At 43.1% G+C, this 21,849-nt stretch overlaps 1 protein-coding gene across 8 annotated transcripts in view; it reads left to right on the top strand.

Annotated features, from left to right (window-relative positions):
- Window positions 1-21,849, top strand: part of ARHGEF3 (Rho guanine nucleotide exchange factor 3) — a 324,108-nt gene that overhangs the window by 91,314 nt on the left and 210,945 nt on the right. The window contains exon 1 of one of the 8 annotated variants that reach the window (XM_032322943.1): window positions 17,224-17,309. The exons of the other annotated variants lie outside the window; for them this stretch is intronic. Coding sequence (XP_032178834.1) covers window positions 17,224-17,309 — 86 coding nt within the window. Of the gene's footprint in view, window positions 1-17,223; window positions 17,310-21,849 lie in introns of those variants that run through there. 8 annotated transcript variants of the gene reach the window in all.

The raw sequence follows: 21,849 nt of genomic DNA, 5'->3' as shown, positions 1-21,849 counted from the left end.
TACAATGGTTTTAACATCTGTTTCTCTGTTTTCTGAAGGCAGACTGCCTCGGTTTCGATCTTGGTTCTGCCACCTACTCGCTGTGTGATTTTGGACAAGTCACTTAACCTCTCTGAACCTCAGTTTCCTTATCTGTGAAGTGGAAATAATACAAGTATTTACTTATAAAGTTTTTTGGGGGGTTCATTGAGTTAATATTTATTAAGCACTTAGCATCTGGTACATGATAAATGTTTCTTTTTAAGTAAACCCTTGAAAACATGCCCTCCATGATGGAGAGATAGAGGATTCTCTTGGTCCCTACATAAAAGGCCACTGGTGCTGGGAAGTTGCGATGACCATGACCTGACCCCACATCTGTGGAGTTGAGGGGCCAGAGGCTGACATCCGTGGAGAGCTTCAGTTTTTCATTTCAGATAAGGGGGGAGTGCCTCTCAGTGTTGGCTCAGGGAAGGTTGGGTACGTACAAGGAGTCCTGGTTAGAAAAACACACACTCGGGAAAGAACAGGCTCTCCCCAGGCAAAACTTTGTAGAAAAACAACAATCTGCTGCTCCTTGATTAAAGGGTAGAAAACTAATTATCCTTTCCGGAGGGACATGAGGCCTCTCTCTGCCGGACTGTGACCTGGAGATGCAGGATGTGGATTTCCTTAGGATGTAATGAAGCCTTTCCCATTGAAAATGTGCCATAATTCACATGGATGCAGGTGGGGAGAGGGAGAATGCGCCCCTCGCTTTCAAAAGTGACCCCTAAACGCTTTAGAAACATTGTCTGTAGGTCAGCACATTGAGAACATGAAATGATAATTTTCCTAAAGTGGATTTCCAAAAGACCTCTGTGACAGAACATCCTTTTAAAAATATTCTGTAATTTCTGCTAATTAGACCAGCTTACAATTAGCTTAAATGGTGAGATTTGGTGTTGCCAATGAGAAGCCATTCAATCCACGGACGATATAGATCTGAATGCCAATGAGAGGAGTCACTGGAAAACATGTTATTTCCGTCCTGAATAAATGCCAAGTAGTATTAATTCTAGTTTCTTTAGTCAAGGGAAGGGAATGAAACATTCCCTCTCAGGATAATTTGCGTGTGAGTTTCCACACCCTCTCCTATATCATCCTGTTAGGGATGCAAAGTTCCTGTTGAGCTGTACTGTTTGGCTGGAGATGTCAAAAAAGTTCAGAAAAGTCTTGCAAATATTTATTGAACATCTATCATGTGCCAGGTGTCCAAGGGGTGGGACTAAAACATCAAAAAGACCGATGAAGGGGGCGCCTGGGTGTCTCAGTCTATTAAGCGTCCAACTCTTGATTTCAACTCAGGTCATGATCTTAGGGTCATGAGATCAAGCCCCATGTTGGGTTCTGTGCTCAGCGGGGAGTCTAATTAAGATTCTCTCTCTCCCTCTCTGTCCCCCACTCTATGCTCGCTTGCTTGCTCTCTCTCTCAAATAAATAAATCAATGTTAAAAAAAAAAAAAAGATGAAGTGCTCACCTTTAGGGAGCTCACGTTGTCATGACGTTAGTGGACTGGCCAATACCTAAGGTTCTTGTCAACTTAGATTTTCTACAGACATTGCTTCTGAGTAATCTTGAGACAAGCCCCTCTCAGCTCTGTCCCCAACTCCATTCACTTTATCCTATCAAGTCACCAGGGACCCCTGCTTTGCTGAATTCAGTGGGCGGGCATTTCTCCATCTCCTACTTAATGATATAGTTGAGCACTGTCTCCCTGAAACACCCTCTTACCTGGCTTCTGGAACATTCCTCTCCCTTGTTTCTCCCCTCCCTGAAGTGGGGCTCCTCGGTCTCAAGGCTGATGCCTCTTGAATAGACCCTTCAGCTTCTTGTGTCCAGCTGCTCACTCTAATCTCCATTTGGAGATCCATACCAGTACGGATGCTCTGTCTGCTTTTGATTTCTGTCCCCCAGTCTGCTCCTCTCCGTGGGGTTTCTCCGTCTTCCTGGCTGCGCAGGCTAAAATTCTTAGAGTGTCTTTTACTTCTTTCTAATTTCACCCTCCATATCCAAGACACTCGTAGATCCTGTTACCTTATCTTCAAAGATGTGCATAATTGTGCTACTGCTCACTACCACCGCCATCTTGGTCCACGTCCCTGGGGCCCCTCACCTGGGCTACTGCAGGCACTCCCTCACCACATCCCTGCCCCTTGTCTTGCCCCTAGAGTGTTCTCCCCACAGCATTGAGAACAGTCCTTTTGAAACATTGATCATGTTTCTTCTCTGCTCAGAATCTTCCTGTGGCTTCTCATCTCACTCACACTAAAACCTAAAATCTTGCAGTAGTCTGTAGGGCCCTTACCATGTGGTTTTTGCTCCCCAAACTTCCCTGAGCCTCCATTTCCAGCTTGAAAATGGATATGGTGAGACAGACTGCATAGGCTTGTTATGAGGAGTAAGTCATTAATTCCTGTACAGTGCTCTGTTTCCTACCTGGCTCACACTGAGAGCTCAATAAATGTTAGCTCTAAATATTTGCTGAGTGTCTACTATGTGCCAGAAATCATTGTAGGCGTAAGGGAGGCTGCCAAGTAAACCACAGTTCCGTTCTCTCAGAGCTCACATTAGGAGGTGATCAGTGCTGCAGAGAAGAATGAAGCAGAGTAGGGGAGTAGGCGGTAGCAAGATTAGCTGCTCTTTGTGTGACCTGGACTCCCCGGTTTGTGATTTGGATTTGGTTTCAAGGTGGAAACTGAGGCTCGGGGAAGTTCTGTAAGTTGCCCAAGATCACTTGGTGGACCTGGACTTGAACGAGGGTCTTGGAGACAGCAGAGTCTGTGCTCTGGTCACCTCGTGTGGCTGCTGTCTCTCTTCGGTGGGTTTACTCTGTTCTAGAAAGTTTCCCGGTGGCTGCCCAACGCACAGAAATGTGAAGGAGCAACCGATGGCCGACCTTGGACTTGAAATATGCAAATAGACAAGAGCATGGGTGTATTTGTCAGGACGGGATGGTGTCTCTGAGTGGTCTGGTTTTAATCTCCTGGGGCAGTTATGGCTTTTTGTAGGTACTTTCTCTTGGATGAGGAGACAGCGTGGGAACTATAGTGGGATTGGTAAGGTGAAAATCATATATAATGCACTTAAATGCCTTTGGGAAGGTGCCATCTTAGAGGCTGACCTGTCCTCACGACCAGGGTCCTTTCCCTCTGGTGCTGTTCATTTGAACAATTTCTAACCAAGGAACTGTCTTGAATTTGAGGAACTTTTGTTCAGAAACTGCCTACCTAGGACCTAGTGAAGCCCGAGAGAGGCCTGGGAAAGAGGGAAAGCTGAGACAGATGCAGATCCACAGCTCCTGTCAGGCTTGCCTCAAGATCCATGCAGGAGCCATGCATGGCCAGTGCTCAGAGAGCCCAGGGGGTGACTTCAACTGCAGAAGCTGCTCTCCCTCTCTCAAGGGCATGTGGTCGTATGCACGTTCTGTCTGTGTGTATATAAGGCCACTCTGTGACACTGTGGCCACAGACCCACTGAGGGCAAGCCCCAAGCATTCATTCTCCGGCTACTGATCAGGTCCTATTAAATGCAGGGAGTGCAGAGACAGCAGCAAACCCAGATCACATAGCTCACCCCCCAGAAACTGGGCTAGTTGTTGTTTTTCTTTTTTTAGATTTTATTTATTTATCTGACAGGCAGAGACCACAAGTAGACAGAGAGGCAGGCAGAGAGAGAGAGGAAGGGAAGCAGGCTCCCCGCTGAGCAGAGAGCCTGACACGGGGCTCGATCCCAGGACCCTGGGACCGTTACCTGAGCTGAAGGCAGAGGCTTTAACCCACTGAGCCACCCAGGCGCCCCTGGGCTAGTTTTTAAAGTACACCTTCTGGGTGTCAGGTGCTGCTAGGAGCCTTACATATATTAACTCAATCCTCACAACAGCTCTGTGAGGGAATCCTGATATTACCTCCACTTTACAGATGGGGGAAGTAGGGAACAGATTGGGTAATTCAGTTGTCCCAGGTCACACAGCTAGTGAATGGCAGATCTGGCTCCAAGCACCTGCCCTCCTTTTTTTTTTTTTTTAAAGTAGGCTCCATGCCCAGCGTGGAGCCCAATGCAAGGCTTAAACTCACGACCCTGAGTTCAAGCCCTGAGCTGAGATCAAGAGGCAGATGCTTAACCGACTGAACCACCCAGGCACCCCTAAGCACCTGAACTTTTCACCACTGTTCCATGGCACTGCTTGGAAAACATTAGAATCTACCATTGAGAGTTCTTTTTCTGGAAGACAGCACTGATGAAGAGTTGTTCCGAAGATAAAAAGCTTTGCAGGAAGCTCCCGGGTGAAAGAGGAGGGCAGCAGAATGCCTCACGAGGTGGGACCAGAGGACGAACTGGGTGTTGCTGGGGAATCTCTGAGCGCAGAGAACCCGGGCCTGGAGTGGAGAATGGGAGGAAGTGGAGAAAGCCAGAGTGTGGGAATTGTTATCACTGTTGAAGGATTCACATAAATATGTGTCTCCGAAACAGAGGCGTGTGGGGTGGATTTCTCACAAGTGCTGATAAAACTTCACAATCTAAGCCATTTTTGTCCGTTCCCAAGCTGCACATGGGGCTTACTCTCCTGGCTTCTATTTACACGATTCCCGCTTCTGATGTAGTTAATGGTATTTTGTTTTGCATTATTATTTCATGAGGATTTTTTCCATTAGATATGTATCTTTTATTTTGCCTGAAAATTACCTTTATTTTATCCTCACTATTTTAAAATTTTTAAAATTTTTAGAGCAGTGAAACATAGGGTGTTTCCCCCTTTTTAAAAAAGTTTTTCTTTAGGGTGCCTGGGTGGCTCAGTGGGTTAAAGGCTCTGCCTTCAGCTCAGGTCATGATCCCAGAGTCCTGGGATCGAGTCCCGCATCGGGCTCTCTGCTCAGTGGGGAGCCTGCTTCCTCCTCTCTCTCTCTGCCTGCTTGTGATCTCTGTCTGTCAAATGAACAAATAAAATCCTTAAAAAAAAAAAAGTTTCTTTAAATCCCAGTTAGTTAACATGCAGTGTCATACTAGTTTCAGGTGAGCAGGACGCTGGTTCAGTACATCACCCAGGGCTCATCAGGACAAATGCCCTTCTTCACCCTCACCTGTTTCACCCATCCCTCTGGTAACTGACAGTTTGTTCTCTGTGGTTAAGAGTCTGTTTCTTGCTTTGCCTCTCTTCCTCCACCCTCTTTGCTCATTTGTTTTGTTTCTTAAGTTCTACATATGAGTGAAATTGTTTGGTGTTTGTCTTTATTTAACTGACTTATTTCACTTAGCATGATACTCTCTAGCTCCACCCAAGTTGTTGGAAATGGCAAAGTTTCACTCTTTTTTATGGCTGAGTAATATTCCATTATATATAAGGAATATTATATATATATATATATACATATATATATATATATATATATAGTGTGTGTGTGTGTGTCTCTACCACATCTTCTTTATCTATTCATCAATCGATGGAAACTTGGGCCATTTCCATACTTTGGCTATTGTCGATAATGCCGCTGTATACATCAGGGTGTATGTATCCCTTTGAACTAGTTTGTATTTTTGTATCTTTGGGTAAAGAGACATGAAAAGATGCTCAACATCACTGATCATCAGGGAAATGCAAATCAAAAGTACAATGAGATATCACCACCTGTCAGAATGGCTAAAATCAACAGCACAAGAAACAACAGCTGTTGGTGAGGATATAAAGAAAGGGAACCTCTTCTTTCACCATAGGAAATTCTGCCTGGCATGCTCCTAGGTCCATAAGGAGCTCTTACATAATCAGTGACCAAAACAGAACATCCCTTTATCTAAATGAGTAAATGACCTGAACAAACACTTCACAGAAGGTGTACTACAAATATAATCACTCATAGGTTGAAAAAAAACCATTTCACTCTCACCTTTTTAGTTCATTCTGGAATTAGTTTGATTGGAGTAGTTCTGTGTTATTTAGGACGAGATCATAGATATCCCATTATTTGGGATAATCTCCATTTGGGAAAAATGTCATTTGTTGCTCTATTCAAGTAAAGATGTGACCTGGAAATAATTTCCTGTATTTTTCCCAGAGACTACATCTCTAAAACCTTTGAGAAATATTTTTTTTCTTCTGCATTTTTCTGAATTCAGATGGATACTGAAATCATTTTGGAGAGTGTCTCACTTTCCAAGAGGGTCTCAATTTATACATTTTGGTTGGTCACTAACTGCTGAGACATAGAGCTGTGAATTTTCAAAGCCTGAGGCTCTTTGAAACTGCATGTATTTGTGTTTTAAAGATTTTATTTATTTGAGAGAGAGAGAATGAGCAATGGGGAGGGACAGAGGGGGAGAGAGAGAGGGAGAGAAGCAGACTCCCTGCTGAGCAGAAAGTTTGATGCAGGGCTTGATCTGAGGACCTGGAGATTATGATCCAAGCCGAAGGCAGATACTTAACCCACTGAGCCACCCGGGTGTTCCCGTGTGTTGTTTTTTGTAACTGTGCTGTCCAGTGTGATAGACACATGGCACATATTGCTACTGCCCTTGAAACATGGCTAGTGCCAATTAAGATTGATGTAAGAGTAAAATACTTATTGGATTTAAAAAAAAAAAAGAAATTTATTTATTTAAGAGAAAGACATGGGGTGGGGAGCGGGAGTGGGGAAGAGCAGAGGGGGAGAGAGAGAGAGAGAGAGAGAGAGAGAGAATCTTCAGCAGGTTCCGCACGCAGTGCAGTGCCAGCTGCGGGGCTCAGTGTCATACCCTCAAGATCATGACCTGAGCTGAAATTGAGAGTCGGATGCTTAACTGACTGAGCCTTCTTGGCACACCAGTAGGATACTCATTGGATTTTGAAGATGTGAAAAAATGTAAAATATCTCTAAATTTTTTTCTATTACATGTTGAACTGATAATATCTGGATATTTTATGCTAAATAAACTATATTATTAAAACTAAACTTACCGGGACGCCTGGGTGGCTCAGTTGGTTAAGCAGCTGCCTTCGGCTCAGGTCATGATCCCAGCGTCCTGGGATCGAGTCCCCAAGTTTCCTTGCTCAGCAGGGAGCCTGCTTCTCCCTCTGCCTCTGCCTGCCATTCTGTCTGCCTGTGCTCGCTCTCTCTCCCTCTCTCTGACAAATAAATAAAATCTTTAAAAAAAAAAAAAAAAAAAAAACTAAACTTACCTGTTTCTGTTTACCATTTTAAAAAAAGATTTTATTTATTTATTTGACAGGCAGAGATCACAAGTAGGAGGAGAGGCAGGCAGAGGGAGGGGAAAGTAGGCTCCCCGCTGAGCAGGGAGCCTGATGTGGGGCTCGATCCCAGGACCCCGAGATCATGACCTGAGCTGAAGGCAGAGGCTTAACCTTATGAACCACCCAGGCGCCCCTCTGTTTACCATTTTAATGTGTCTAATAGAAAGTTTAAAATTACATATGCAGCTCGCATGCTATTTCCACTGGACAAGTGTTGTTCTAGAAAACAAGTGATGGAGGGATGAAAAATGGGAAAAAGAAGTCTGCACGGACTCTTCTGACTTTTATCCCTTCAGAAATTGCCCCGTGAGAGAGGCTTCTGTGGATCTGGAGGTCGGCAGTAGCCTCCCTGCCAGTCTCTGCCTTCATTCAGGACCCGGCAGCAATCTTCTCTCCCCTCTAGTCAGGGGTATCTTTCTAAAGACAGAGCTCATGTCATGCCCCACTCTCTAGCTTCCGTGGACCTCCCTCAGCCCTTGACCAGCCCCTCAGCCCAAGCCTTTAAGGTTCTGTCCCGTCCAGCTCTGGCCACCTCTTCAGCCTCATCTCATGCCTCTCTGCTTCCCCGCATCCAGGCTGTCAGAGCCTTTCAGTAAACATCATGATTTTCAGTACACAATACTTTTCCATAGTAAGGATTTAAAAATACGTAATGTAAAAGATGTTGTCTACATCTCCACTTCCCACCCCGCACCGCGGCTACACACATCATCAGTCACTGTCAGCAGTGGGCACGTGCCCTTCCAGGGCCCTTACTCGGCGTACACAGCTGATTCTGTACATGCGTGTGTACGTATGTGAGTGTGCACGCACGTGTGCTTGTGTGTGTAAACATAAATCAGTTTATGTGTTGTCTTGCTTCTTTTTTCATACAGTGTTATTTTATGGTCCTTGCTAGCAAGGGCATTATCTTTAATGGATGCCTTAGTATTTTATTCTATGGCTGTGCCATCATTTATCCATTTGTTTATTATTACTAATGACAAACGATTTCACCCATATAACAAAATACAGGCTATTATAACATTCATCTCTGTACCCGTCACTTAGCTTTAACAAACATCATTTTGTCCTGTGGGCCTCAGAGTTTTTATGTGAAGAAGTGGAACATTTCAGGTAGAGATGAAGCCTCATGTGGGTCCCACTCCAGTCCCTTTTCCCTCTCAGAAGGAATCACTTCCATTAAGATGTTTAACATGTTAGGTTTATCTTCCAGTTTTTCCAACATGCCATCTCTCTTTTGCACCTCAACTCTTGACTCTTTTAACTCTTAGCAATCAGTTTGGCCAGTTTTGTCTATTTTGGTAATCTTTGCAAAGATCAGCCTTTTACCTCCTGCCTTTTCAACTTGCTTTTCCTGTGGCCTGGCCTGTTGCTCCCTGTCTTATCACCTGCTCGAGGCCCTCATCTCTGTCAGGTCACAGGAGGGCCTCATTTCCTCTGGGACGTCCTTCTGGCTCCTCAAATGACTGAGCCCCGTTGGCACTCCCTCCTACCACTTTATTTATTTATTTATTTATCTTTAAGACTTATGATGTTCTCTCTCTCTCTCTGTCACACACACATTGTCCTTGTGTAAGCTTCATGAAAGCAGACACTGGACCCGTGTTTTCATTAATGTAACGTAACTGGATCTCTAATGTCTGGTAATGTGTCTACCCTATAGCAAGTGTTCTATAATATTGGAGACAAACTGGTGTGTGAGCCCCTATGATGGGGTACAGCCCCTCTCTCCAAAGGATGCAGGCTCTCTTTCAGGGTGCCCTCTCTACAGGATTATTACTGAGGACCCAACCAGTGCTGAGTGCTCGAACCAGTTGGCTATTTCTGAGGTTCTGGGATCCTTTTCCCCCACAGTGTATCAGGACATAAGGAGTGGGGGTGGCAGCCATGGCAGGAGGGAATGAAGCTGAGTGTGGCCCTGTGGACCACAGAAACGTGTTTCTGGGTGGTGCCTTGGTGCTTTTGTCTAAGTGAGGAGCCAGAGGGAGGAGCTTTCTATTTGGCAAACTACCTCTTCACTGTGAACTTCTCCACAAAGAGTTGTGTCTTCACTGGGCTAAACACCTGTCAGTCCATCCTCAATTCGGTACTACACACAGAGCTAAGAAGACATTTACCTGAAAGAGACTGTCATGGCCTTAAGTGGTCCATACAGATTAAAATACCTGGCACAGGTGGTACCATATTCTGTGTTAATTTTTCTTATAAAATGTAGCCTTTTGGCTTTCTTAGTAATTGTCTTCATGGATAGGGAGAAGTAAAACAAAATAAATGAAAGGTAAGTTTTGTTAGCAAGATGGCCTGAATTGAGAATTAAGACATTACAATATTTAAAACAAACAAAATGCTGGCAAAGATGGTACTCTTTGGAAGCGAAATAGGGTGGGGGGCAGGAAATTGGACAGGGAATGGAGGAGATCACTTTTCATGGTTACTTTGTGTTCATATTTGTGGTCATGTTGTTGTCTAACACAAATATGGCAGTTTGAAGCCTTTGTTTTATTTTACTTCTGTTTTATCCATTGTATAAGAATTTGTGTGGGGGCGCCTGGGTGGCTCAGTTGGTTGAGCAACTGCCTTCGGCTCAGGTCACGGTCCTGGAGTCCGGGGATCGAGTCCCGCATCGGGCTCCCAGCTCCATGGGGAGTCTGCTTCTCCCTCTGACCTCCTCGCCTCTCATGTTCTCTCTCTCACTGTCTCTCTCTCAAATAAATAAATAAAAATCTTTAAAAAAAAAAAAAGAATTAGTGTGGATTTCACTGGCTACCCAACATGAACCATACCAATGATAATGATAAGTAACATTCCTTCTTGCTGGGTTAAAGAAGGAGTCTTCAAGATACTCCTTCTCATGATGAGTTGTCAGAAGTCAGTAGTAACCTAACGCTACGTCACAATGCCCATGTCATTCACGTCACTGCCTCTCATCACCTAGGCATTTTATCATCTCACATCATCGCAAGAAGGGCGATACAGTACAATAAGATATTTGAGAAAGGCCACATTCATGTAAATTTTATTACTACATATGGTTATAATTCTTTTCTTCTCTAGAGAGAGTGGGGTGGGGGGCAGTGGGAGGGAGAGAGAATCTTAAGCAGGCTCCAGGCTGGGTGTGGCTTCTTGTGGCTCAATCCATGATCTTGAGATCATGACCTGGACTGAAATTCAAAGTTATTCATTCAACTGACTGAGCCACCTAGGTGCCCCTCTTTTAATTCTGTCTTATTAGGTGTCATTATTGTCATCCCCTTACTATGCCCCATTCATAATAGGTACATATGTGTAGGAGAAAACATAGCATGTATGGGGTTCAGTCATATCTGATGATTCAGGCATCCACCGGGCATCTTCAAACGTACCCTTTTTAAAATTTATTTAAAAAAATTTTTAAAGATATTATTTATTTATTTGACAGGCAGAGATCACAAGTAGGCAGAGAGGCAGGCAGAGAGAGAGGAGGAAGCAGGTTCCCCATGGAGCAGAGAGCCCCATGTGGGGCTCGATCCCAGGACCCTGGGATCATGACCTGAGCCGAAGGCAGAGGCTTTAACCCACTGAGCCACCTGGGTGCCACGATTTTTTAAAAATTTTAAAATTTTTATCTTTATTTTTTAAAAATTATTTTCATTAACATATAATGTATTATTTGCCCCAGGGGTACAGGTCTGTGAATCATCAGTCTTACACAATTCACAGCTCTCACCATAGCACATACCCTCCCCAGTGTCCATAACCCAACCACCCTCTCCCTACCCCTCACCCCTCAGCAACCCTCAGTTTATTTCCTGAGATTAAGAGTCTCTTATGGTTTGTCTCCCTCCTGATTTCATCTTGTTTCATTATTTCCTTCCCTACCCCTCAACCTCCCCACCCTGCTTCTCAAATTCCTCATATCAGGGAGAGCATATGATAATTGTCTTTCTCTGATTGACTTATTTCGCTAAGCATAATACCCTCTAGTTCCATCCACATCGTTGCAAATGGCAAGATTTCATTTCCTTTGATGGCTGCATAGTATTCCATTGTGTATATATACCACATCTTCTTTACCCATTCATCTGTTGATAGACATCTAGGTTCTTTCCATAGTTTGGCTATTGCGGCCATTGCTGCTATAAACATTCGGGTGCATGTGCCCCTTCAGAGCACTACATTGTATCTTTAAGGTAAATACCTAGTAGTGCGATTGCTGGGTTGTAGGGTAGCTTTATTTTCAACTTTTTGAGGAAACTCCATGCTGTTTTCTAGAGTGGCTGCACCACCTTGCATTCCCACCAACAGTGTAGGAGGGTTCTGCTTTCTCCGTATCCTCACCAACATTGGTCATTTCCTGACTTGTTAATTTTAGCCATTCTGACCGGTGTGAAGTGGTATCTCATTGTGGTTTTGATTTGTATTTCCCTGGTGCTGAGTGACGTGCACCACTTTTTCAAGGATGTCTTCCTTGCAGGAATGATTGTTCGTGTCTTCTGTCCATTTCTTGATTGGAATATTTGTTCTTTGGGTGTTGAGTCTCGTAAGTTCTTTATAGATTTTGGACACTAGTCCTTTATCTGATATGTCATTTGTGAATATCTTCTCCCATTCTGTCAGTTGTCTTTTGGTTTTGTTGGCTGTTTCCTTTGCAGTACAAAAGCTTTTGATCTTGATAAAGTCCCAATACTTCATTTTTGCCCTTGTTTGCCTTGCCTTTGGCGATGTTTCTAGGAAGAAGTTTCTGTGGCTGAGGTCGAAGAGGTTGCTGCCTGTGTTCTCCTCAAGGATTTTGATGGATTCCTGTCTCACATTGAGGTCTTTCATCCATTTTGAGTCTGTTTTTGTGTGTGATATAAGGAAGTGGTCCAGTTTCATTCTACATGTGGCTGTCCAATTTTCCCAACACGATTTGTTGAAGAGACTGCTTTTTTCCATTGCACATTCTTTCCTGCTTTGTTGAAGATTACTAGACCGTAGAGTTGAGGGTCTATTTCTGGGCTTTCTATTCTGTTTCATTGATCTCTGTGTCTGTTTTTGTGCCAGTACCATACTGTCTTGATGATTAGAGCTTGAATTCTGGAATTATGATGCCACCAACTTTGGCTTTCTTTTTCAACACTCCTTTGGCTGCTCGGGGTCTTTTCTAAATTTTTTTTAAAGATTTAATTAATTAATTAATTAATTAATTTGTCAAAGAGAGAAAGAGAGCACGCACAAGCAGGCAGAGGCCGAGAGAGAAGCAGGCTCCCTGCCGACAAGGAGCCTGATGCGGGACTCGAGCCTCCCAGGACCCTGGGATCATGACCTGAGCCAAAGGCAGCAGCTTAACCGACTGAGCCACCCAGGTGTGGTCTTTTCTGTTTCCATATAAATTTTAGGATTATTTGTTCCATTTCTTTGAAAAAACCTGATGGTGTTTTGATAGGGATTGCATTAAATGTGTAGATTGCTTTCGGTAGCATAGACATTTTCACAATATTTGTTCTTTGAGTCCATGAGCATGGGACTTTTTTTCCATTTCTTTGTGTCTTCCTCAGTTTCTTTCATGAGTACTTTATAGTTTTCTGAGTACAATTTTTTTGCCTCCTTGGTTAGGTTTATTCCTAGGTATCTTATGATTTTGGATGCAATTATAAATGGGATTGACTTCCATTTCTCCCATTTCTCTTTCTTCTGTCTTGCTGTTGGTGTATAGAAATGCAAGATTTTATATTCTGACACTTCACTGAATTCCTTTATGAGTTCTGGCAGTTTTGGAGTGGAGTCTTTTGGGTTTTCCACATAATGTATCATATCATCTGCAAAGAATGAGAGTTTGACTTTTTTTTTAAGATATTTTTTATTTGACAGAGAGAGAGAGAGGGAGAGGTCACAAGTAGGCAGAGAGGCAGGCAGAGGGAGAGGAGGAGGAAGGCTCCCTGCAGAGCAGAGAACCCGATGCGGGGCTTGATCCCAGGACTCTGGGATCATGACCTGAGCTGAAGGCAGAGGCTTTAACCCACTGAGCCACCCAGGTGCTCCAAGAGTTTGACTTCTTCTTTGATGATTCGGATGACTTTTATTTCTTTTTGTTGTCTGATTGCCAAGGCTAGGACATCTAGTACTATGTTGAATAGCAGTAGTGCTAGTAGCAGACATCCCTGCCATGTTCCTGACATTAGTGGAAAAGCTCTCAGATTTTCCCCATTGAGAATGATATTTGCTATGGGTTTTTCATAGATGGCTTTAATGATATTGAGGTATGTACCCTCTATCCCTACACTTTGAAGAGTTTCGATCATGAAAGGTTGCTATACTTTGTCAAATGCTTTTTCAGCATCTATTGAAAGTATCATATGGTTCTTGTTCTTTCTTTTATTAATGTATTATATCACATTGATTGATTTGCGGATGTTGATCCAACCTTGCAGCCCAGGAATAAATCCCACTTGGTCCTGGTGAATAATCCTTTTAATGTACTGTTGGGTCCTGTTGGTTAGTATTTTGGTGAGAATTTTTGCATCCATGTTCATCAAGGATATTGGTCTGTGATTCTCTCTTTTGATGGGGTCTTTGTCTGGTTTTGGGATCAAGGTAATGCCTCATAAAATGAGTTTAGAAGTTCTCCTTCCATTTCTGTTTTTTGGAACAGTTTCAGGAGAATAGGTATTAATTCTTCTTTAAATGTTTGGTAGAATTCCCCTGGGAATCCGTCTGGCCCTGGCCTCTTGTTTGTTGGGAGATTTTTGAGAACTGCTTCAATCTCCTTACTGGTTATGGTCTGTTCAGGTTTTCTATTTCTTCCTGGTTCAGCTTTGGTAATTTATATGTCTCAAGGAATGCAGCCATTTCTTCCATATTGTTAAATTTGTATAGTTACTCATAATATGTTCTTATAATTGTTTGTATTTGTCTGGTGTTGGTTGTGATCTCTCCTCTTTCATTCATGATTTTATTTTATTTTAAAGATTTTATTTATTTATTTATTTTTTACAAAGAGAGAGAGATCACATGTAGACAGAAAGGCAGGCAGAGAGAGAGGGGGAAGAAGGCTCCCTGCTGAGAAAAGAGCCTGATGCAGGGCTTGATCCCAGGACCCTGATACCATAACCTGAGCCGAAAGCAGAGGCTTAACCCACTGAACCACCCAGACACCCCCATTCATTATTTTATTTATTTGGGTCCTTTCTATTTTCTTTTTGATAAGTCTGGCCAGGAGTTTATCAATCTTGTTAATTCTTGCAAAAAATGAGCTCCTGGTTTCGTTGGTTTGTTCTACTGTTTTTGGTGTTGTTGTTTCTATTTCACGGATTTCTGCTCTGATCTTTATTATTTCTCTTCTGCTGGGTTTACGTTTTCTTTGCTGTTCTTTCTCCAGCTCCTTTAGGTGTAGGGTTATGTTGTGTACTCGAGACCTTTCTTGTTTCTTGAGAAAGGCTTGCATCGCTATATACTTTCCTTTCAGGACTGCCTTTGCTGTGTCCCAAAGATTTGAACGGTTGTGTTTTCATTTTCATTTGTTTCCATGATTTTTTTTTTCAATTTTTCTTTAATTTCCTGGTTGACCCATTCATTCTTTAGTAGAATGCTCTTTAGCCTCCATGTATTTGAGTTCTTTCCAACTTTCCTCTTGTGATTGAGTTCTAGATTCAGAGCATTGTGGTCTGAAAATATGCAGGAATGAACCCAATCTTTTGGTACCAGTAGAGACCTGATTTGTGACCCAGGATGTGATCTATTCTGGAGAATGTTCCATGTGCACTAGAGAAGAATGTGTATTCTGTTGCTTTGGAATGTAATGTTCTGAATATATCGGTGATGTCCATATGGTCAAGTGTGTGTCATTTAAAGCCTTTATTTCCTTGTTGATCTTCTGCTTAGATGGTCTGTCCATTTCAGTGAGAGGGGGGTGTTAAAGTCCCCTACTAGTATTGTATTATTGTCACTGTGTTTCTTTGATTTTGTTATTAATTGGCTTATATAATTGGCTGCTCCCATGTTGGGGACATAGATATTTAAAATTGTTTGCTCTTCTTGTTGGACAGACCCTTTAAGTATGATATAGTGTCCTTCCTCATCTCTTATTATAGTCTTTGGCTTAAAATCTAATTTATCTGATATAAGGATTGCCACCTCAGTTTTCTTTTGATGTCCATTAGCATGGTAAATTGTTTTCCACCCCCCACTTTAAATCTGGAAATGTTTTTGGGTCTAAAATGGTTTTCTTTTAGACAGCATTTTGATGGGTCTTGTTTTTTTTTTATCCATTCTGATACCCTGTGTCTTTTGTTTGGGGCATTTAGCTCATTTACAGTCAGAGTAACTATTGAAAGATATGAATTCAGTGCCACTGTATTGCCTGTAAGGTGATTGTTACTGTACATTGTCTCTGTTCCTTTCTGGTCTACTACTGTTAGGCTCTCTTTTTGCTTAAAGGACCCCTTTCAATATTTCCTGTAGGGCTTGTTTGGTGTTTGCAAATTCTTTTAATTTCTGTTTGTCCTGGAAGACTTCTATCTCTCCTTCTATTTTCAATGACAGCCTGGCTGGATATAGTATTCTTAGCTGCATATTTTTCTCATTTAGTCCTCTGAATATACCATGCCAGTTCTTTCTGGCTTGCCAGGTTTCTGTGGATAAGTCTGCTGTCAATCTATTATTTCTACCATTGTATGTTACAGAGTTCTTGTTCTGAGCTGCTTTCAGGATTTTCTCTTTATCACTAAGACTTGTAAGTTTTACTGTTAGATGATGGGTGTGGCCCTATTTTTATTGATTTTTAAGGGGGGGTTTCTCTGTGCCTTCTGGATTTTGATGCTTGTAGGGAACTTTTCTACTATAGTTTGCTCCAATATACATTCTGCCCCTCTCTCTTTCTTCTTCTGGGATCCCAATTATTCTAATATTGTTTCGTCTTAGGGCATCACTTATCTCTCAAATTCTCCCGTCGTGGTCCAGTAGTTGTTCGTCTCTCTTTTGCTCAGCTTCTTTATTCTGCCATTTGGTCTTCTATATCACTTGTTCTCTCTTCTGCCTCATTCATCCTAGCATAAGAGCCTGCATTTTTAATTGCACCTCATTAATAGCTTTTTTGATTTAAACTTGGTTAGATTTTCGTTCTTTTATTTCTCCAGAAAGGGATTTTATTTCTTCAGAAAGGGATTCTCTCATATCTTCCATGACTTTTTTGAGCCCAGCTAGCACCTTGATAATTGTCATCATGAAGTCTAGTTCTGACATATTACTGTGTCTGTATTGATTAGGTCCCTAGGCGTTGATACTGCCTCTTTTTCTTTTTTTGTGTGTGAGTTTTTCCACTTTGTCATTTTATCCATATAAGAATATATGAGTGAGAGAATAAAATACTAAAAGGGTGGCAACAACCCTAGAAAAATATACACTATACGCTAACGAAATCAGAAGAGACCTGAAACCGGGGGGAGAAGAGAGAGGGGGAAAAATAAAAAAGTTAAAAAATATATATATATTAGACTGGTGAATAGAACAGGGCCACCCACTTGATTTTGTGTGTATTCTGGTCTCTTAGAAGAAACTACCTTCCAAAATTGTAAAGAAAGAAAAACATATATATACAAAATAAGGGTAAACACAGTGAAGGGATGAAATATGACTGTAAAGATGGAAATTTTTAAAAAGATTCTAAAAAAGGAATTGAGAAGATAAGTTGGTTGGAAAAAAGGGAAAAAAAGAGGAGAAAATGTGATCAGGCTGGAGACTAGAACAAAGCCATGTGCTAGATTTAGGGTATATTTTGATCTATTAGAGAAATTGTATCCCAAAATTTTAAAGAAAAATATCCTATATGTATACAAAAAATAAGGTTAAATACAATGAAGGGATAAAATATGACTATAACACTGAAAATTATAAAAGATTTAAAAAAAAAAGGTATTGTTAAGATAAAATAGTTTAAAAAAATGTTAAAAGAGGAAAGAGGAAAAGTTAAAAAAATTGAATAAGAAAAAAAAATTAAAAAAATAACTTGAAAGACTGAGGGATCATGGAAAAAAGCCATGAATTCTATGTGTTGCTTTCCCCTAGCTCTGGAGTTCTGCAGTTCTCACTGAGTAGTGAACTCGGTCTTAGGTGGGTATTCTTGCTGATCTTCTGGGGGAGGGGCTTGTTGCAGTGATTGTCAAACATCTTTGCCCAAGGTGGAATTGTACTGCCCTTGCCCAGCTAAGTAATCTGCTCAGGTTTGCTCTCAGGAGCTTTTGTTCCCTGAGTGCTTTCCATAGAGCTCTGGAGAACAGTAATGAAAATGGCGGCCTCCCATTCTCCAGCCGGAGGAGCCAAGAGCTTGGGACCCCACTCTTCAGTGTACCCTTGGAGAAAAGCGGTCAATCCCTCCCATCTCCCTGGTCTCCGGCCGTCCTCCTAGCTCACCCGGCCTGTGACCAAGTGTTTCTATCTCTGGCGCATGGCCCTGTTTGGAGTCTCCAAACCCAGCAGATTCCTGCTGTGTGCTCCCATGCCTCTCCTCATGGAGGAGGAAAAAGGGGGGCGTCTCCCCGGATCTGCTGTCTGTGGGGTCCCTGCCCCTGGATCATGGTTTAAGGTAACCCTGAGCTGAGAGCTCACTCCTTGGCTGTCTCCATAGTCAGCTTCCCGGCTCTGATACCTGTAAGCTCTGCTACATTCAGACACCCCTGGTTTTTCTGTGACCCCGCGGGTCCTCAGACCACACTGTTGCCGCTAGACCTCCACCCCCACTTAGCCTCTGGAGCAGTGTCCCTCAGTGGAGCAGACTTCTAAAAGTTCTGATTTTGTGCTCCGCTGCTCCACTGCTTGCCGGAGCCAGCCTCTCCCCACACAGTCAATCTTCCTGTCACTCTGCATGTCCCACCTTCCAGAAAGTGGTCAATTTTCTGTTCCTAGAATTGCTGCTCTTCTTCTGTTCTATCTCCTGTTGAGTTTCTAGGTGTTTGGAATGATTTGATAACTATCGAGCGGAACTCCTGGGACCTGATGATATTTAAGTCTGCTACTCCTCCATCTTGCTTCCTCCCAAATGTTCCCTTTTTTAAAGCAAGCTCTGCATCCAAGGTGGGGCTGGAACTCATAACCCATAGATCAAGAGTCACATGCTCCACCTACTGAGCCATCCAAGTGCCTCTGAAACAACCTTTCATGCAGAAGAGGGGACTACTGTAATAGCTAATTTGAGCATCTAGCAAGTGCCAGATTCTCTGCATTTTCTAGAGTAAATTCAACTTTGTGAAGAGAGGTTATTATCCCCATTTTACAGATGAGAGAATGGAGGTTCAGAGGGAGTAGAGAGTAGGTAGCCTGGTGAAAGTCCCCCAGCAAGAAAAAGAGGGAGCCACTCTTAGAGCCCCAAGTTGGTCCTGCCCCAGACACGGGGCTCTTAGCCCCACATAAAGCATGGGCAGCAGATGCTTCTGAAACCCATACTCTTAGGAGCTGCTCTGGAAATGGTCACTAAGCCTCTTCCCAGGGTGGTGGGAAAAAGTTGTATTTGTTTTCCTGTGGCAGGAAATACTCTGTTTTGTTGCTAACTCCAAGGCCTGTTGCTGCTGAGCTTATTCTGTGTGAGTCCAGCCACACACACACTGGAATTTGAGATCATTCTCTAAATGCATCTTGAATCCTGAGTTTTTGATTCTCCCATGGGCATTTCTCCATGTCTACCATAAACTCTCTGGAGGAGGGAATGTTTATAACTTTTCTTCCCAACCTTTCCTATGGATTATAGCTTCTTTTCAGGCAAGAAGCTCTCCGTCCTGTCTCAGTGGCTTTTCTTCCACTGCATGCCCACCCCTGGCTTCCCTTGGGTTCCTCCGTGGAAGTGGGTGATTACTGGTCAGCATTGTTCTCCTGACATCTGCAGGACAGGCTGTGCTTCTTAAACACGCATGTGTGGGCAGGATGTGTGCTCCAGGAGGGACAGGGGAGGGGGAGGGACAGGGGGAATGAGAGAGAGAGACATGCAGACTCCCTCCTGAGCAGGGAGCCCAACACAGGCCCGAATCCCAGGACCTCGAGATTATGACCTGAGCTGAAATCAACAGTCACACACTTAACTGACAACCACCCAGTGACCCTTCCTGAAGTAGTCCTTTAAAGCCTTAGTGGGTGTTAGTGTTTGGCTGGGGAGAAGGAGGATATTAGTAGGAGACTCTTATGATGCCAGATTAGACTGTTAAAGGGGTCCCAGCTAATGTGAATGATCAGGAAGCCTGACTGGTGATGGAATACAAGGGTTGCAGGGAGCCTACAATTAGGGACAGCCCTTCTCTTGGTAGGTTACCTGGCAGTTTCCTTAGCCATGAGGGGTGTGTCCAAATTGCCTGAGAGGGTCCTGGATCAACATATTTGCTCTGATCCCTTTTTTTTTTTTTTTTTTTTTGCCGATGAGGCTTCTTAGTGTAAGGCCCTGCTGAGTTGGTGCCCTCCCCCAAGGGACCCCAAGGCCATATTCTTCCAAAAGCACGTGATGCCCTGTTTGGTGGGGTTTCTTTCTGTATGAGAAGGGCTACATCCTCTGAATCTGGAGGCAGACACCTCTGGTTATGAATCCTAGCTTGGCCACCTACCAGCTTTGTGACTTTTGGCATGTGACTTAGCCTCTCTGAGTCCTAGTTTATCCCATCTGTAAGGTGGTATAATGATAATATCCCCCATTATACCATAATATTATATGCAAATGTTATGGATACAAAGTTGTAGTATTTATATAAAAGTGTCAAATGCCGGGGCACATGACTGGCTCTGTTGGTAGAGCCTGTGACTCTTGATCTTGAGGTCAAGCCCCGCACTGGGCATAACACTTATTTTAAATAAATAAATAAATAAATTTTAAAAAGCATTTAAAAAAATATTGCCATTCTAATGTATTATGTATTATCAATTTGTACGTATCTATTTATACATATATGAAATATTATGTAGCACCATTGTAACTACCTATACCTCATGTACTAGCAATATTCTGTAACATAACAACCCAACCTACTGTGAGACTTAAATTCTGTAGGCAGAGTGTTTAGCACGGTCCCAGGCTCATCATGTAACTTAATTGCTGTTAATTATTGTGATCATAATTTTCTGGGGACCGCAACATATAAAACAAGGGCCCATTTACTCAAAATGTTCTGCTGCTGTATGTGGTTGCTTTGGAAGCCGTGAAGCTCTTCAAATAATTAGGGAAGCCAAGCCCAATTATAACCCGGGAGAGGAGAGAACAGTATCCAGGGAGATGTTTGTTAAATTCTAAGTTGTTTTTTTTTTTTTTCTCTCAAGGGGGAAATGCTTTTTTAGCAGAACTTAGACCAACATGTTACTTAATAGAGAAGTGTATTAAATTTAAATAACCACCCACGTGTTCTGTGTGTCTTGAGGTGTTATTAGCCTGGGTTTTTACTGTCGTACATGTGGGTGAGGAGGAGGGTGAGGCAGAAGTGGGGCTGGATATAAAGACGAAACTTTTGGTGAGTTCTCCCAGCTTTCCTGTGTCAGTCCTGTGCCCCTGATCGATGGCTGTACTTGGAACCAGAATTTGGGAGGAGAGGAAGGGCTCTGTGCTGATGTCTTTGAGAACTTAGCAGTGATAGACCTGGATTTAGAACCCTCATCCCATGTTGACTATGTACATACTGGGTATCATTTCTCCCGTTTTGCACAGAGGCAGTGTGAAAGCCCAAGAGATGAAGCCTCATGGCCAGGGTCACACAGCTGGTAAAACACCGTGGGATCTGAGATCAGACAGCTGAGATCAGAATCCATTTCACCTGTGTGCTGATAGTTGCTCTTAATATCCTTAGGTCTCCGTTTTCTTATCTACTAAATGGGTGCAATGACGAACCCTAGCTCAGGGTGTGAGAATCAATGAGATTAACTCTATGAAGTCTTAGCGTGTGCCGTTTTAAGGACTCAATACCTGTTAGCTGCTGCCCTTACGATAATCCCCTTGCATTTTGCTTATTCATCTCTTTTGTATGGGAGAGCCAGCTAAGATTTTTGCTCGAGGCTGACTCAAGCCTGTGCAGTGGTCACTTCTGTCCGGCATCACTGCTGATTATGGCAGGGAAATTGAAAGAACGGTGTGGCTATCATGTGAAAAACCAACAACCTGGTCCCTTTTCTGTACGTCAGTGAACCAGAGGAACATCTGTGCCTTTTTGCACATCAGTGACTGAAGCCTCAGGGCAAGTCCAAGGATGGACCATTCTCAGGAATGCTTTTCAGGGAGGTGGTACTTTAAGCAAACACGAGATTTGATTTCCATATTGACAGACACAACATTTTTGGGAGGAGTAATTTATTACTCCATAAAAACATTGTAAAAGGTGTCTCTGGAGGTCTGCTGGCAGCTTCAGCCTTGGAGTCATTCTCCAGGACAGAAGTAAAGTGTGTTGCTGGGGTGCCTAGAGCTGCCCAGCCCCGCTGCTGCTGCTGCTGCTGCTGCTGCTCTCCTTCCCGGTGCTGTTTACCCATGTCTGGGGCTGACCCCACCGGAGCCTGCCTCTGTCACCTGTAAGGATAACGACTCATGGGGTGAGGTTAATCGGTGAGGAAACCGGTCCCCGCTGGCAAGGCAGAGGCTCTGTGTCCTGTGGACCGTCCTCCTAAAAGTCGAGCTCAGGTGCGGCTTGCACCAGGGAGA

The sequence above is a fragment of the Mustela erminea genome, chromosome 1 (assembly GCF_009829155.1).
Source record: "Mustela erminea isolate mMusErm1 chromosome 1, mMusErm1.Pri, whole genome shotgun sequence".
NCBI classification, from domain to species: Eukaryota; Metazoa; Chordata; class Mammalia; order Carnivora; family Mustelidae; genus Mustela; species Mustela erminea.
Note: the sequence above shows the minus strand (reverse complement) of the source record. Positions and strands in the feature narration are given on the sequence as shown.